At 37.6% G+C, this 19,261-nt stretch overlaps 1 protein-coding gene across 1 annotated transcript in view; it reads right to left on the bottom strand.

The window, feature by feature from the left end:
- The window catches only part of LOC149926202 (acidic mammalian chitinase-like), a 29,680-nt gene that overhangs the window by 1,872 nt on the left and 8,547 nt on the right, over positions 1–19,261 (bottom strand). Inside the window, exons 5-6 of the mRNA XM_090160033.1 lie at positions 17,083–17,215; positions 12,687–12,845 (exon numbers count right to left, since the gene is read on the bottom strand). Of these exons, the coding sequence (XP_090016159.1) occupies positions 12,687–12,845; positions 17,083–17,215 (292 nt within the window). The remainder of the gene's footprint in view (positions 1–12,686; positions 12,846–17,082; positions 17,216–19,261) is intronic.

Genomic DNA, 19,261 nt, shown 5'->3' with positions numbered 1-19,261 from the left:
GCTCGTCCATTTGATTAATCAGGTGCGAGATATGTGTTACGGCCAGGCCAACGGGGGGATACTTGGGGATAGGGTTGAGACACCCGTGGCGGAAGTATGACAACCACCCGTTGGGGGATTAGTGGTCGTCCTAACACGGCCATCCACAAACTCTGCCTCCCGGACGCCTGGGATTACAGGAGCGAGCCACTACTCCCGGAAACCTACAATATTATTTTAAGAAACGCGTTTTAAGTTGTATTTTTAAGTCATTCAATTAGATTTTTTTAAAGTTTTTTTACTATAATGTTGATAATAAAAACTGGAAGTTTAAAACACATTTTTAATAATGAGTTTTATATAATATGAGGGAATTTATAAATCGAGGCACACCTTTTGCCAAAACTTGAGCTTTGTCCCGTATTGGTTTGTTATAACCCAAATCATGCTTAATTAATTACAGAAATAATCTCTGACAAATCAATCCTTCCCGTTATAGATAACTAGCCGAGAAGCCCGCCTTACAGGCGGGCCCTCCACTAGTTGTGTGTTTCGAGGCACTCCACCCCAGTACGCCCCCAAACCCCTTTTTCCCCATGGGATCATTTCTGTGGCACCCTTTTCCCCATAGTCGAATCACCGCAGTAAGACACCCTCCCCCTTTTACCCATGCCAGAATTTCCTTGTCACCCTTTACCCCTTAGTCGAACCACCGCAGTAAGGCCCTTCCTCCCCTTTCTTCCCATGTTATAATTACCGTGGTACCCACCTCCCACTTTTCTCCATGCGAGAATTTCCGTAGTACTCCCCTCCCCCTTTCCAATGCGAGAATTTCCGTGGTACCCTTTTCTCCGCAAGAATAACTCAAACTCGCAGTCATACCAAACCCCCCTGTACCCCTTTAAACCCCCTGTATCCAATGGCTGATGCATAAAGGCCACGGGACCAGAGATGGGCACTTGTTTTTCCTATCTATCTTTTTATCTCTCAAAATCATCAAGATGGCGCCAATATCACTATCACGATCAATTTTTTTTATAACCCCCGCAACGTTTCAATATCATTTTCAAATCAAAGATGAATAACTTAAACCGATCAATTTTTTCCCTCTAAATTTTTTATTATAGCGCCACTATCACTATTCCGATCAAATTTTCTAACAATGCCTCAATACCCGATCAATTTTTTTTCTTAAAACCCACAAAGTTTAAAAATCAAATTAAAATCAAATCTGATTACTTCCTAAGTACCTGATGTATTTTTTTACCTTTCAAAAATCTTTAGAAAGCACCACAATCAAATCCCTATCAATTTTTATCTAAAGCCCTTTAAGTTACCTATCAAGTAGTAAGTTATAACTTATGAAAATAATTTTTACCTTTAAAACAAAAATTCTAAATTTCAAACGAGTCAAACGACTTCACAATGGTCGGCTTTCCAATCGCAGGGCGAGCCGCGCACCCTCATCCAGCGAATAATGTATGGTTTGGTTTGGTTTAAGTTTTATTTACCGCGCCCTAAAGAAATTTCTAGAATTTGATTACAGTTTACACAAAAGATGCAGAGTTCCGTGGCTCTCGGCTACCCACCAAGCCCACGTGATGGCATTGAAAGTTAGGAACCACCAATCAGCAATCACTGTAGTTGGCGCCTTTTTTAAGACACGGCCAACTTTAATCTATAGCGCAAGATCGAAGCTGGCCGTGCTTAGGATAAAGTTTACCTTGAATCCTGTAACGTTGCGACAAACAGAGCACCAACCACGAGCTTACCCCTTTTTTGTCAGCCCCCATACTCCTACTGGCATCACGGTTTCGCGTTTGCTAGAGAAGGCGAAAATAAAATTTGTATTTCTTCTCGAACTTTAGTGAGGGGGGGAGGTTAAAATGAACAACGCGTCAGAAACAAGGTGTACAAATTTATCCTATCTATAATTTAGCTCTCAAATCGTATAGATGACGCCAATATCACTATCGTAATCAATTTTTTTTAAAAACCCCGCAATGTTTAAATATCAATTTAAAATCAAAAATGATAAACTTTTCTCGATCAATTTTATTCCTCTCAATTTTTTAAATATAAAGCCACTATCACTATAGAGTGTTGTCGTCTGAAACCCGGCGACGTCACCATTGTAATTTGCCTATTGATAAAAAACGGTAACTGTCATGGCGGCCACTATTAACGCTACAGCTGTGACGTTACAAGTTTTCAAAATCGTATCAGACGACAACACTCTATTACGATCAATTTTTCTATCAATAACATCCGTGGAATCACAACCAATCAATTAGTATATATTTTTTTGTGTTTAAAAATCGTATCAAAATTGATAGAATTATAAGGTATACGTCGGAAATCGATCACAAAAAAGTATCAGATTCAAAAAAGATATGATAGTGCCCATCTTTGCACGGGACTATAACGTACGCCGAGATAGCCACCCTAGTAGCACAAAACCACTGGCCCGACTGTGTTGGAAAAACAGTTGGCCGACACAGTCGGGAAACCAGTGATTTTAGCGTCAAAATGTCGCACCTGGCCGACTGCCGGTAAAACAGTTGGATAAATGATGTTGGCCAATTATAGGATAAATAGTCGAAATGCAGTCGGTTTTCCTTTGGAGATGACTAAAAACGACTGTTTTTTAGGATTTATCAAACAGTTGGCCAACTTATGGTTATTAGTTGGGATACCATCGATTTGAATATTTGCCCAACATTAATATTTTAAATTAACATGATATATGCTTAACAATAATAATTTAAACAAATTGATATTTAAAAACGAGTTTTATTTTATTAAATACAATTTAATTAGTTCATCAAATGCATTTGATTATTTGTTACTTTTTTCTCGGCCTCTTTCTCTATCTTTTGCATATTTCACTCAATTTTGAATTTTAATTATTTAAAATTTTTTCATCTGCTCGATAATTTTTTGGACAGCGCCTGAAAACAGAAATTATATAATAAATTAATAATTACTTTATTTCTTACCAACAAACACATCATTTAACTTGAGACTTTTTAATGAGTATTTTCCATTGGTACCTAGCCAACAAAATTTCAATACAAGACGGTGGGGCTATCACATTGTGTAATATTTTGATCTACTTAAAAGAAAGTTATATTAACAAGTTAATAATTTGATATTATCATTTTTTAAATTACGTTCCATGTCTGAAGAATCTCCAACATTAGAGTTATCAATTATGTTAGTACGAACTGCAGTTTTTGTGTGTGGACTCCACAGCAGAGTGATATTGTTTGAATGACTGACGCAAACTATTTTCTATGGTCATGTGAAAATGTTGATCTAAAAAAAAATTGGAATTATAACAATTGAACAAATTTAGCAATAAACTTTAAAAGTGTTCTCAAAAACGTGATCTGGAAATTTTTGGTTTCAATACATGTATGAGCTTCTATATTCTTTACTCCTTCGGGGACTGAATGATCACAACCATTTTGATCTACAAAATAAAAGAGTATTATTAAATTACCAAAACTTAAGTCTATGTTTATCAAAATAAATTTTAATTTTACTTTCTGGGTTCAAAACTAGAGAGCAGTAAACTGGAATTGAAAAGTAAAAAACCTTAATTTAGAGACAAAAGATTGAGTATAATTTTAGCTAAATAAATCAGAAAAAAATTAAATGTAATAATTAAAATACATTCAGTAATTGTTTTTGTCCAAAGTGACAAAGCCTTAGCCAAATCAGCCACTTAGCTAATATAAAACCAATATTAAATAACATTGAATATATTCAAACCTTAAATGATATAAATATTTGTTTACCTTTAATTTTGTTGTTTTCCTTTTACATTTAATCTTAAAATGAATAAAATAAGTTGAAAATGCAAAACCACGAGGTTGTAGTTAGGCTTAAGTTGAAAAATACTAAACCACGAGGTTGTAGTTAGGCCTAACTTTTGCCCGAGACTCCGAGAAATAAACTGGTTGTCTTTCTGTGAAAATATTCCGAGAGATATGGAAATTTTTGGGACTGACGTGGGGTGACTTTGAAAAAATACCCGGGAGAATGAACAGCTGATGCCATCTATACCGTTTTAATAAAATAATTATGAGTTTTCAATTTGTAAGTTAGAAAAATATTATTTTGTTTGAAAATCAAAAGTTTTATCACTTTACAATTATTTTGAAAGTTATTAATTTTCACTATTTGAAATTTAAAAAACGACGCGTTAAGAGACATCTGTTAAATGACTGAATATATATAGCTATCATGAAGCTACTATTTTAGTAAATTTCAAATAAATATTTTCTTTACTTAATTAATTTATTAAAATTAAATATGATGTGAATTTTTGTTCATAAATAGTAACGAGCTATCACTTAAATTTGAAGTAAATTAAAAAAAAATTGGAATTGCTGTAGGCCATGTGTTGGCCAACTACAAAACGTCGACGTCATAAAGATAATTATTTTAACCTCATAATCATATTTATTTCTAAGTAATTTAATAAATAATTATTAAATATATCATGCTTTTATTAATTATTTAAATTTTGGTAAGTTTAATTCATTTTAAAATAATATAAAAATTAAAAGTCGGGTTGTATGTGGTTTTATAGTCGGCGAAAATTCCGAATGAGTTGGGCTTTGTAATTTATATGTCACTTCGCCAACTGCGACTGCCTCCCAACTAGCCGACTCTTTGCCAACCGAAAAACGGACTGCTCGTGCTACTAGGGCACCGGACTTTCAAATCGAAACGACTCCGAAACCCCCCCCCCCCCCACCCACCTCCCCGTTTCCGAAACTCACAGGCCTTCTGAAACTACCCCATACAATCCCCCCCTCCTCCGAAATTCGCGGCGGAAAGAGAGAAAATTTCTGGTGTACTGCGGGTTGGGACTCTCAGGGGCGAAAGCTTTTGAGAATTTTTGGAGACTGACATTTGCGTCACTTATGAAAATTTGTAATAAAGAATTTAAAAACCAAATCGGAAATCAAAGCCGACTTGATGCGAAAACGCGAATCGCAGCGTACGTAAAAAAATGCCACCCGACCCTCGCGCCCGTAACGCGCGCGCGAAAAGCGTCAGAAAATCGAGAAATAAATCTCCAAAATCGGTTGACGAACGAACCTACCAACCTACCTACCACCCAACCAACAGCTTTTTATTATATAGAATAAATATCCAAAATCGGTTGACGAACGAAACTACCAACCTACCTACCACCCAACCAACAGCTTTTTATTATATAGAATAAATCTCCAAAATCGGTTGACGAACGAAACTACCAACCTACCTACCACCCAACCAACAGCTTTTTATTATATAGAATAAATCTCCAAAATCGGTTGACGAACGAAACTACCAACCTACCTACCACCCAACCAACAGCTTTTTATTATATAGAATAAATCTCCAAAATCGGTTGACGAACGAACCTACCAACCTACCTAACACCCAACCAACAGCTTTTTATTATATAGAATAAATCTCCAAAATCGGTTGACGAACGAAACTACCAACCTACCTACCACCCAACCAACAGCTTTTTATTATATAGAATAAATCTCCAAAATCGGTTGACGATCGAAACTACCAACCTACCTACCACCCAACCAACAGCTTTTTATTATATAGAATAAATCTCCAAAATCGGTTGACGAACGAAACTACCAACCTACCTACCACCCAACCAACAGCTTTTTATTATATAGAAGAAATCTCCAAAATCGGTTGACGAACGAACCTACCACCCAACCAACAGCTTTTTATTATATAGAAGAAATCTCCAAAATCGGTTGACGAACGAACCTACCACCCAACTAACATCCTTTTATTATATAGAAGAAATCTCCAAAATCGGTTGACGAACGAACCTACCACCCAACCAACAGCTTTTTATTATATAGAAGAAATCTCCAAAATCGGTTGACGAACGAACCTACCACCCAACCAACAGCTTTTTATTATATAGAATAAATCTCCAAAATCGGTTGACGAACGAACCTACCACCCAACCAACAGCTTTTTATTATATAGAAGAAATCTCCAAAATCGGTTGACGAACGAACCTACCACCCAACCAACAGCTTTTTATTATATAGAAGAAATCTCCAAAATCGGTTGACGAACGAACCTACCACCCAGCCAACAGCTTTTTATTATATAGAAGAAATCTCCAAAATCGGTTGACGAACGAACCTACCACCCAACCAACAGCTTTTTATTATATAGAATAAATCTCCAAAATCGGTTGACGAACGAACCTACCACCCAACCAACAGCCTTTTATTATATAGATATAACTCATACAATTTCAGCTAAATATGAAAAAGTTAAATAGTTGGTATACAAACCTGTATCTAGAAAAGTATACAAACTTCCGTAACTTCACCTTTGGTGTAAATGTTTAAACTTCCGCAACTTTGTATTTATCATGTTGTAAATATGTTTGAAGTGAACTGTTCTTAATTTCCACTCTGCTTTTAATCCTATTGTAATCATATAATGTGGTTTTGTAACTTTCGTTAGGATTTCAAGTATTGCGCAATCAGCTAGGCTAATACCCTAGGCACCACCTTAGGCCCAAGTCATCTAGTGACTTATAATGCCTTTAAACAGGTGGTCGGGTTACAATGCGTAATAGGGTGGTGTCAAGCCGTTCGTGCCACGAGAGCCAACAGTTCCCTACACTAACTATAGCCGTTAACCTCTACAAGTTTTTATGAAACACCCCAATAATACCAAGCTATGGGCCACATCTAGCGGCGATACAAGTTTTTGGTTTAAACTTTTATAATATAAATATCCATATAAAAAAATTCAAAGCTAATAACTAATAACGTATAAAATTTTCATTTACCCTTTCTTTGAATAAAAAATTTAAAAAAAATATTGAAAAAGTACTTATTTTGCTCATGGCCAGACACGGATTTCTAATGAATCAACGTAACAAATAATTAATATTTGTCTCTAAGTGGCGCACCTATCGATAAAATGCCAGCTCTGTAATTACCCAAAATTCAGACGATAGGGCCGGCCGTGATCGAAGTTGACCGTTCGAGTGTCAGTGTAGTTTATATTTTACCAACCGACAAAGTTTTAAAGGTTCAGCCTCGGAGCAGATAAATCCAACTACCGTCTGTTATTTCCTCAAACATTTAGTTTAAAGGTATAGAGTATTGAGAATAGGCTTTAGCTCCGCCTTCGTTGCCATAGCAACCAAGTCAAGTCCTCGCCTGGCAGTTCAATTTGAATTTTTGGAGGGCAAGCAGATTTTAGTTGGAGGCAAATTATAATACTACTAGCCGAGAAGCCCACCCTACGGATGGGCCCTCAGCTAGTTGTGTGTTTCTAGGCACTCCACCCCAGTAAGACCTCCCTGCCCCATTTTCCCCAAGCCAGAATTACCGGGGTACCCTTTTTCCCCGCAAAAATAACAAAAAACTCACCTTTCTCTCTCGTCGCAAACCCCCCTGTACCCCTCTGTACCTGTAAACCCCCTGTACCTTTAAACCCCCTGTACCTAATGGCAGCTTTTCTCCCCCTCATGACGAACAGAAACAAAGACGCTCGTCCCTTAAAATTTGAAGAGACCGAGTGACCTCCTTGCCTCGCAGAACGGCGGAAAGGCCGGGAGTGTCGAAAAGCTTGCCGCATTCCTCGTCCCAGCTTTGACAATGTTACCTACTGCTGCCCTGACCATGGATTATATATTTTAAAATATAGAATCCTTGCCCTGACTGAGTAAAAAGACTCCGAGAAACCGAGATAATAGATTTTCTCGACCACAGAATAGTGTGGAATAAGAGAACTCACTACCCATACGCACAGATTTTACCACTCGGCCGGATTAACAGGGTAAGACAGTCCCGATTTCCTTCGTGACTAATCCAAAGCCCGAACGTCGGTGGTTCAAGGTCGACTATAATTACTGGCAGGGGGGGGAGAGACGTAGCTGACCCCTCGCTATCTCTACCTATAGGCTAGTCGAACCACCACCAGTGACAAAGTGAAAGACAGTCCCGGTTTCTCTCTGTCCCGTGCCGCCTTTGTCTTCACCCGGTTCGCCTCCCGCCTTTGGTACCCTTACTGCCTAAGTAAAAACACAAAAAGGGCTATAGCTGAGCCACTAACAAATCGAAAGGCAGCAACTTCTCTCTCCGTCCCGCGCTGGCTTTCTTTTCGCCGCCCCGCCTTTGGCTTCATGACAGACTAAGCAAACATTCCAGAAAGCTGGGACGTACGACCAACGTACCAAGTGCTCCTTGCTATTTGTGTGTTTCGAGGCACTCCACCCCAGTACGCCCCCCCCCCCAACCCTTTTTTCCCATGGGATAATTTCCGTGCCACCCTTTTCCCCATAGTCGAACCACCGCAGTTAGGCCCTTCCTCCCCTTTTTTACCATGTGATAATTACCGTGGTACCCACCTCCCCCTTTTTCCAATGTGATAATTACCGTGGTACCCACCTCCCCCTTTTTACCATGTGATAATTACCGTGGTACGCACTTTCCCCTTTTTCCCATGTGATAATTACCGTCGTACCCACCTCCCCCTTTTTCCCATGTGATAATTACCGTGGTACCCTCTCCCCCTTTTCTCCATGCGAGAATTTCCGTGGTACCCTTTTCCCTGCAAAAATAACTCAAACTCGCAGTCGTACCAAACCCCCCTGTACCCCTTTAAACCCCCGGTATCCAATGGCTGATGCATAAAGGCCACGGGACTAACGTACGCCGAGAGAGCCACGGGCTGCGTTCAGCAACTATCAACGGAGAAAAACTAAAACTTGTTGTAACGAACAAAATATCGTCTGCTACCCCTCCTTTAACTTTGTCGAATGACGTCACTATACCGATAAGCAACGGAAAAACCATCTCGCTCAGCCGATGTTTCCGCTGAGTCTCCGAGGATCAACGTGACGTCAAAACCGGAAGTCAAAAAACCCGTTCAGCAAAAACCGCTGACCGTTGAGCTCAGCGCTGAGCTTATTTAGAGTTGTTGAACGCAGCCACGGGACTTTCAAATCGGAACGACCCCGAAACCCCCCGCCCCCGCCTCCCCCCCCCTCCGAAATTTGCGGCGGAAAGAGAGAAAATTTCGGGTGTATTGCTGCGGCCCAACTCTCAGGGGCGACAGATTTTGAGAAAATAGATAGTCGAACCACCTCAGTAACGAAGCCAAAGGCAGTCTCGGTTTCCCTCTGTTCCGCGGGTCGCTTTTTCCTCGCCGCCCCGCCTTTGGCTTCGTGACAGACTAAGCAAACATTCCAGAAAGCTCGGACGACGACGACCAACGTACCAAGCGCTCCTTATAATATAGATAGATGGAAGTAAAATAGGCTTGTTTTTAATTATCCATAATGAGTAAATATTTTGAAGAGTTGTTCAAGTCGAATAAAGATGCTGCTAAAGAAAAAATTATGGTAATAACTGGAGTAGACCCTTATATATTTAATCCTAATAAAGAAAGTGTAGCGCTTAGGCTATGGCCAGAAATTGCTTATCCTGGTATATTTACTTATCTGATTCATAATGTAAGTTCTTATACATTTGGCGAATTGAAAGCCTATAAAAGTCTAGAGTCATATAAATTCTACATATCTGGATTTGTTCGGAAACTCCGGGTTTAGGAAGTTTCAAAATATTTGGCTTCTTGGGAAAAGTAAGTTTTTTAAGCACAGCCAAAATTTTGATTTAAGTTAATTCACATACTAATCTTAGGTCAAGCATTCCCAAAGTTTTGATTTGGCTCCAACTCAACCTTGGATCATATCAAATAATGATGGTACAATTATATCAGGGCATTGTACCGGTGTCGCAGGTCTTGGAGAAGTTTGCTCTCATATTGGTGCCATTCTTTTTTTCATTGAGTACGCTGTGAGACAACGGGAAGGCCTAAAGACCGGTACTGAACTGCTGAGCCAGTGGCGAGCACCGAGTGACCGAGAGGTCAAATATGCCAGCGTTCGAGATATAGTTCTTTCTTTCACAAGAAGAAAATGTCTTGCTTTAGAAGGTGAACAACATCCAAGGAAAGTAAAGAAGAAACAAACAATTCCAATTCCAACATCTATGCCCAGCTTAATACTTTAACCAGAAAACCCGTTGTACTTGCCTCCATACCATCTTCCTCCAGTAATTTCATTCCCAAGCCATTCCCGACCAATTGCCTTAAAGCTCTTTTTTTAGAAGATAATTTGAAGCTCACATATAATGAACTAGTGGAACTAGGCAACGACACTACTCTTAGCATTAGCCAAGAAGATGCCACTGAAATTGTAAAAAATACTAGGAGCCAAGCAAAATCAAAACTCTGGTTTGATTTCCGAGCTGGAAGAATAACCGCCTCTCAATTTAAAGCGGCATGCAATACTAAATCAGCTCTATCGAGTCCAAGCCTATTAAAATCCATTTGTTATCCTGAAAAATTTTAATTCAAAACTAAAGCCACAGAATGGGGGTGCAATCATGAAAAAGTCGCATTGAAAGCCTATAAGAAGAAAATAAAATGTCATCACCAGTCATAAATCCTAAATACCCTCATTTGGGTGCTGCTCCAGATGCGTTAGTCAATTGTGATTGTGAGGGAGAAGGCTGAGTTGAATTTAAATGTCCTTACTGCATTAAAGGAGGGTCTGTTGCAGATCTTGCATTGATAAATAATTGCCTAGTAAAATATGGAGATAAATTGGTCCTTGATAAAACTCACCTTTATTACTACCAATGTCAACCTACAACTTAACTCTCAGACTCGGCAACCTACTACTTCTAACAAACTTAACTCTCAGACTCGGCAACCTACAGCTTCTAACAAACTTAACTCTCAGACTCGGCAACCTACAATTTCTAGCACACTTAACTCTCAGACTCGACAACCTACAGCTTCTAACAAACCTAACTCTCAGACTCGGCAACCTACAGCTTCTAACAAACTTAACTCTCAGACTCGGCAACTTACAGCTTCTAACAAACTTAACTCTCAGACTCGGCAACCTACAATTTCTAATGAACCTAAAGACTCCCAATCCCAGAATCAAAAAATGGTGCATTTGTGATGGAAAAATAAGTGATAACGAGAAAAATATATTTTGCGAAGCTCCTTGCTGTGATATAGTTTGGTATCATACAAAATGCCTCAATTTGAAGAGAATACATAAAGGATCTTGGATTTGCAAAAGATGCCGCACTGTCTAGTCAGAATTCATGATATATTTTAACAATGTTCCTATTATAGACATTTTTATTTTATTATAAATGTAAAACAATACCATTTTTCAAATTAGATAAATACGAGTAAAGAATCCTATTTTAAATTACAGTTTCTATTTTTTCACTTAAACCTATTTATTAATAACTAATCGTTAATAATTAATGGACACACGTTAAATAATGGACAACAAACTTGGACTATCGTGTCAATTAAAGCTATTTTTTCATCATTACCAGTATCATTTAGCATTTCAAAACTGAAAAGGGTTTCACTATGTTAAAGATAACCATTAATGATTCAAAGGAATTTAAACCCGTTTAATATTTTACTTTGGCATTATCTTTAAAATTATCTTCGCAAACAGTGACAGATTTCAGTTTGTTTTGCAACTTATCTCACTCAGAATGAACTTCAACTAAATCACTTTTTAATTGATCTAATTTTTCCATTTGACATGCTTTTGATTCAGTATTTACTGAAGTTTGAATACACTTGTGAGAGTTGAGGGAATAGTTGTAACGTTTGATAATCGACCTTGCTTGAGATATCTCCTTGTGATAGCTTAATTTGGGATTCTTATTAATTTCATCTTTACTTATATTCTCAGTTGTATCTTCAGTTAATATTAAATCTTCATCCACACTTATGTTTACATCGTTGCCTTTAGTGTTGTTTGACGATCCAGGGTTAGCTACCTTGGAAGTGATGGTTTCCATTGGTGACCGTTTCAAGAGACGCTCTTTTCTCTGTAGTGAAACATTGTTGTCTTTCTGCTTGTTCTTATAACCAAGATTTAAGTTTTGGGACCAAATCTGGGTTTTTATCATCCCTTAGTGCAGCTGGCTTCCCTGTGATAACATATCTTTAAAACACGCCCTCAACAACTTGCATAGATTTAATTTCATTTGGCACATTAAGTAAAACATAATTTGATCTTACCTGTTATAAAGTGTAAAGAGCATACTCTTGCATATATATTCTTTTCCTGGGTTAGATATTTCCTTTTCAATGCTTCAATCCATCGTTTTCTTCTTATATGGGCTAAGCGCACCAAGCCTTTATTTTTACTTTTCTCTTTCAGTCCAGGTAACCGATTAAACGACAAATTTAAACCGTCTCTGTTGGCGCGTTTTGAACAGCCATATACAGCACAAAAACTAACCATTTTTCACAAAAAATTACTTATAATCTTAATTAAAAGAGGATAAAGCCATAATAAAACACACGATATAACCCTTCAAAATTTATTTTTGTCCTCCAAAAACGATTTTTGAAATATTGATATTACGTCATAATCATGACTTCCTTAAGCAACGCCCGTTGTCAATGCTCTAATCGTTTAAAGCTATTGTCAACTAATTCTTAAGCTATTTGTAAGCTATTTTCAACTAATTTTTAATCTATATGTAAGCTGTTTTTAAGCGTTTTTAAGCTATATGTAAGCTGTTTTTAAGCGATTTTCAACTAATTTTAAGCTATTTTTTAAGTTATTGTGATTTGGAAATTACTTGAGAATATGTCCAGTCATCGCCTCCTGATACAGCGGGTGCATCGACCCCGTTCAACTCGGCAACGGCCAGCTGGTAATTGTGCGAATACAATGGTATTCCGACGTACAACTTCGACCTGGGAACTCCGAGTTGCACCCAATATTCGGCGGCGAATGCCTAATAAAAAAGAATTACTGAAAACGCCCTTAAATACTAAAATCAAGTCGATGACTAAATCATTTTACCTCAGCGCAAAAAAGAGATAAACTGTAACTATTACCAAATGAATTGTAAAGCCAATAATCAGTGACCGGGTTCGAATGCGTACTATTACCATTAACCTCAGCAAGTTTTATTGAAAGGGGAAACAGAAGAACTTGGGAAACCCCTTTTACCCGTGGGTAGAAAACTTGCAAACTCAACGCGGAAGGAATGGTTTCGAGTTTTCACCCTTTGCCACAACATGGGATCGAACCCGTTTCATCTTGCAAAGAAGCGAGTGTGTTAACTGCTCCTCCACTTAAAGAAAAATACAGTTTCTGAACCAATAGACCCCTTTACAAATTTCTAGCTATACCACTCAAATTCTTCACAAAAACCATATTGTGCAACTTCAAACACTGTTAATAATTCTTTGGTTTAAAAAATTCAGCTCACGTTCAGTACTTGGTCGTTGCTATTTTCAAAAATCAGTCAAAAGGTCGTTAAGGTAACCAACGTGAAATAACTATTTTTAAAAATATAGTGATATTATAAATGGAATATTTAAAAAATCAACGAGATATCGTTATTTCACTGATTACCATTTAAAAAAAACTGAGTAAGATTTCGTTCGCATATACACTTATTTATCCAAGCAACTAGGTTTGCTGGTTTGCCAGATCGTGACTTATCATTTGAGGCTATCTGGTTCAACAAACATTTGGCCATTTACCATCGTCTTTTCAATATGCAAAAGGTTGAAAAGAACTCGCTGATGCATTTATATAAGGGTCTATTCGGTTCAAATGTTCATATCTCTCGTTTGGTTGGTCAAAGGTAGGGAGGGTATCAGTGTTGGAAATAAGCTTTTTAAAAGTACTAGTCAATGTGACCACTATACCCCCTACTTAAAAAATAAATTAACTGGTCATGACCACCCTTCTCTGCCCCACCTCTCTCCCCCCATTTTTTTACCTTTGAAAGTGGATTGTTAATAGCTATTAGCAAAAGTGACATAATTACCAAAAGTGTGACAATCCCTGTACTTTCCTATGCTAAAGGTTTAATGAATGCTCGAATAGCGTCTCCACAGATCGACGAAAAATCAAAAAATACAGTAGCTTTGACCAGTGCTACTTAGTTCTGCCGTTCCTCACTACGAGGGGTTATCTATTGGTTTTAACTTCCTTCCCTCCCCAAGGCATACTTTCCCTTCTCCCCTCCCAACCTGTATTTCGCTCGTAACATTCATTAAGAAATAGGTTCGATTGACACACTTTTGGTAATTATGTCACTTTTGCGATTAGGAACTGCAATGAGTTTCTTTTATCACAAACCAAAGAGCTTTGATATTTATCACATTTCTTAAGGAACTTTAAAAAATATTTCATCATCTTCTTGTTCTTCGAATATAAACAGTTTTACTCCTTTTTGACCTTCTTTTTGTTTCTAAAAGCAATAAAGAAATTGCAATGTCTTCTATGCTTATTTTCTTAAACATATTCTTAATGATTGATCTAGATGTTTCATATTTAGCTCGACGAAGAAAGTCAAATTGCATTACTGCCAGATGCCACGAAATACACTCGATTTAGGAGTATAAATAAATCAAAATTCGCAATTTCATTGGCTGTGAGAAACTGAGAGCGCAACGCGTTTATCATTTTCTCTTTTCGGTATAGAATTAAACTTTTAATTAGAAATAAACTGGCTATTATGACCAGTGAACCCCCCAGATTCCATTTAATTTACTGGTCATAGCCCAAAATAAACTGGTCTTTGACCGACGCCACCGCCTTATTTCCAACACTGGATGGTATTGCACTGTGTACTTTTCTTGACCTTGAAACAGTACAGAGTGTAAAAGGCGAAACGTTGGACCGGAGCAGTCAAGGTCAGGGTGACCCGCTGGTAACTAGGTATTCCGCCACTGCTTGAATTGCGATTTTTCAATTTAAGCAATTAACGAGAATTTGTAGGCTTGCCCGTTTGTTTCGGGCAGGGGCGGGTTCGGCTTACGATTTTCAACCCGAAATATTATTGGGTAAGGTTTGGGTTGACGCCTATACGGTTGGTCGGGTTGGCCTTTCAACCCGACCCGACCCGACAACCGAACTAAAAAAAGTTTTTTCCCTAACTCTTAATAGTATAATAAAGTTTAAATCGTAAACTTGGGTAAGAAATGTTATAATATTTTTGCATAAAAGGTGGCGGCATAAAATGCGCGGGGTATATGATGGCAAAATATATAGGCAGTATATATCCCTAAGGGGACGAGAATACGCTCTGATTTTTAAACCTCACCACAGTCGCTTTGCGGCCAACTCAAAAAGTTCGTATCGGTGCAAGGGCCGCAACTGTATAAAGCCGGCCGTACTTTAAAAACGGGATATTTCAAGGTCATTTGAAGCGCTTATAAGTTTAGCGGTGTTCCCCTCTCTTTGAATAACAGACCGTCGGTGAGAGGAACAACGACGTTAATGCACTGGAAGGTTGGCGATTTCTCGTCCCCTGGGGGATATATACTGTCTATGATGGCAACTCCCCTAAAATCGGTTGACAGGTAGATAAACCTGAACGACTTGAAATTTAAGGCTTAGATAGCTAGTGGACGATATTAGAGGAACCATCTGCTTAAAGCAAATGATTTTAGGAGAGTCGTCCTCTTATACTCCTTGTTTAGTGAAGCGCCACCTTTTAACCAGAAACATTCCAGGAGCCTCTTTGTGGTTAGCGGAATCCATACCAAGGGCTTGGAATGCTTCACCCAGCCGATTTCCGTCTCAATGTTGGGGACCACTGTTTTACATCATTCTGAAATCATACAGTAATTAAGTTCATCATTTTACGCGATTTATCGACTTCAAAGTCTTTTACCCTAAACTTCTAAGAGTCCCAACACTTTTTGTTCGCTCCTACTTTCCAAGTCAAACTCGGCCCTTCAATAAAACATGTTCAAGGAAATCGCCAAGAAGTAATATTTCCGAAAGCCAGGACCTGAAAATTACTGTTTATTTGAGGCTTGTTTAAACAATGGAAACTTTAACCTGTAAAAAGAACGCCCTGTTTTTTCTAAACTTTATTATGTCAAAAAAAGCTACAAGTGCCTGGTTAAAAGGAAACACTTGTTGCATATAGGGATGCACCGATATGGGTACAGCCGATATAGCGACCGGCCGGTATATCGGATATTCGTTGATGATAATATCAGCCGATATTAACAAAGTTATCTATCATAACAGTAGTATGTATATAATATCATTGTAAAAGACGGTTCAGTGCACTGTCATACCATTTTATTCTAATTTCTCATTAAAAGAAGTTTGCAAGAGCATATCCGAATATGTTTCTTTTCATTTTACTTGAAACATATTTTCTATCAAAAATCGAATATAGTTGTTTTTTATTTGTTTACACTTATAACCCCGTCTTTAAAAAAGGTATGATCTAGCTTCTGAAGTCTGGCGTACGTGGTACGGCCAATAAAATAAAATATTACCATTAGTTAGTTAATCGATAATTTTATTATTTTTAAACGTTTTTCCTGAAAATATTTTCCTATTACCGGTATCGGCCAAAATCAGCTTCGCTTAAGCCGATATTGGCCGATACCGATATTAGAAAAATAGGCTGATATATCGGTGCATCCGTAGTTGCATACCGTACAGGTGAAAAATTCTCATAATTTCAACAAGCACCAAATAAACAGTAACTTGAAGGTCTTGGCTCAATCAAGACGACACAATAAAACCATAGTTGCAAAACGGGAGGTTCTATGCTCGGACCACCCTCTCCCATAGAGTATATGCTGGGATTAGCATTCCAAGTTGGCGATACGGAATACGGATTCCTGCACGTTTAGACAATACTCACTGGCTCACAGCAAATCAGCCGTCCAAAAGGCTCTTCAAATCTCCCTTAAGTATTGCCCAAACACATGATTGTTAACACTTTGTTCCTGTTTAACTCTTAATGTTTGTCAGCTTTCGGTTCGAGTTCGGGTTCCCTCTATAATATTTTTATTCGATAGGCGCTCAAAAAGAAAACAACCACTATCTTTCGGAATCGACCTATTTTTGCACTGACGTAAAGATTGGATTATTAAAAAAATATTTAGGTAAAAGTGAAAACCGCGATAAAAAGAGTAAATATTTTAAACTTAACTAATAAAACGCTGAGGTTAAAGATTAGGTTTCAAAATGTGTGATCATACCATGTTTAAAGTTGCGAAGTAATTTTTTTCAATCGCTCGAGGAAATAACGGGCTGTTAAAACCGGTAAATGGGTCTTCCAAAGGCTTATAATCGTGGAAATCGTAAGACATTAGGTTCACGAAGTCGCAGTATCTGTCAAATTATTAAAATGTATCAAACACATGAAGACCAATAATACCGTAAGCTTATAATTAAGCTTCACATAAGTGTATAAATTCCCTATCTTCTGTACCACACTTTGCTGTTAAACTTCAGACTAATACGATCTCTATGCTTCGCTGTCGTAATGAACATATAAATTTATTTGTTTTAAATTTTTTATCGCTAGAGGCGCTTATCGTTTTGAGCCTAGCTGATTATTATTATTATTATTAGTATGACGTCAACATTACATTATTATTATGGAGTTTTTCCATTCGACCGAATCCAAATGGGCAGAAAATTAAAAGGTCCCATTCATTCGATAAATAGCCTTCCCATTCGATAGAATATTTTTAGATTGGGGCTGTTCTATAGATCTGCCCCAAGATAAAGCAGGACACATGAAATCAAACTTTCATTTTTGTCTATACTAATCAAAAAACAAAAAATATAAAATATTGGTGTAGTAGATCTCGGGAAGAGTTTTAATTAAATATTAAACATTACTATTATATGTACCTCAATTATTTTTCCGCGTTTTAAGCACTTGGAGCACGTGATGCACGTGCCGTTTTTGAGCATTTTCTTTATTTTAAGCCAAGGTAGAGGACTATCGGCAGATATCGTAGGTTTCCTAGGTTTTTGGCTTAAAAATTAGCTTTTGATTATAGTACCTTGGCTGGATTCGTTACGTATATAACAAATAAGTTTTGCATTGCACCTCGGAATTATAAGTAAGAACAATAATCACAACTAATTATCTAAGAATTACTTTCTTGTAAATGAAAAGAGACTTTAAACGGTTTTAAAATTGACAATTTATTTATTTAAAAAATCCAACGTTTCGGAGGAACTGTTCCTCCTTCTTCAGGGATTTTTACAAGTTCCGCCGAAACGTTGGATTTTTTAAATAAATAAATTGTGAATTTTAAAACCGTTTTAAGTCTCTTTTCATTTAGTTTTTCACAATGTGCTTCTCTTCACTTCTACTTTCGTTTACGTTGCAGTAAACCATTCTGGCCTATTACACTATATTAAACCTTATGTAATATACGTTAGGGTAAGTGTTAGCTTTATTTCGGGTAGGTTGTAAGTTCGTTTCGGAAATGTTTACTATAATTTACGATAAGGTACTGTGATATGTTTAGTTAAGTTAGATTAATATCGGGTTGGCTTCTACTAGATGCGTTAGGCTAGGTATTGTCCTTTAGGTAGCGTTATCGACGGCCCACTTGGGTAACTATGAAGAACGGTACGGTGAAGTGAGTGCGTGGCGCCGTTAGGCACCAACACCAAAAGAGACATAATTACCAAAAGTTTGGCAATCCCTGTACTTTCGTATGCTAAAGGTTTAATGAATGCTCGACTCGAGGAGTCGAGATCAACCACATAAAAGACTATTTACTGTCGCCTTTCTTGATCTTTTTTTTAGTCTATGGTATTGTATCGTAAGTAGATGGCGATAGCATCTCCACAGAACGACGACAAATACCCTAACTTTGACCAGTGCTACTTAGTTCCTCCGTTCCTCACTACGAGGCGTTATCTATTGGTTTTAACTTCCTTCCCTCCCCAAGGCATACTTTCCCTTATCCCCTTACAATTTGTATTGCGCTCGTAGCATTCATTATGAAATAGGTCCGATTGACACACTTTTGGTAATTATGTCACTTTTGCCAATACTTAGAATACATTGCATCTTCTAAAAGTCAACCTAACACTAAAGACATAGTATAGGGTATAATTCAAAAACTAGCCTCGTGCTTTCAAAATTGTGACGTCAATCAATAATTCTTGGCTAAAATCCCTCACTTTTAAAGTCTTTTCCTCCTATAAGTCACTCGTTTTCCCCCAAAATAGACTTAATTATTTTCCCGCCCAATAACCCCTATTTCCCCCGCTTTTCCCCGTTAGATGGTGGATTGAAAATAATAATAATAATAATCAGCCAGGCTACTACGCAAGGCAATATATTGCTATAATATAGATCCATAATACTTATAATAGGATAATTTTACAATAGTGTAGTCTATTCAC

The sequence above is a fragment of the Leiobunum rupestre genome, chromosome 10, assembly GCF_980474605.1.
Source record: "Leiobunum rupestre chromosome 10, qqLeiRupe1.1.hap1, whole genome shotgun sequence".
Classification (NCBI taxonomy): Eukaryota; Metazoa; Arthropoda; class Arachnida; order Opiliones; family Sclerosomatidae; genus Leiobunum; species Leiobunum rupestre.
The sequence above is the reverse complement of the archived record's forward strand: the minus strand, read 5'-3'. Positions and strand labels throughout refer to the sequence as shown.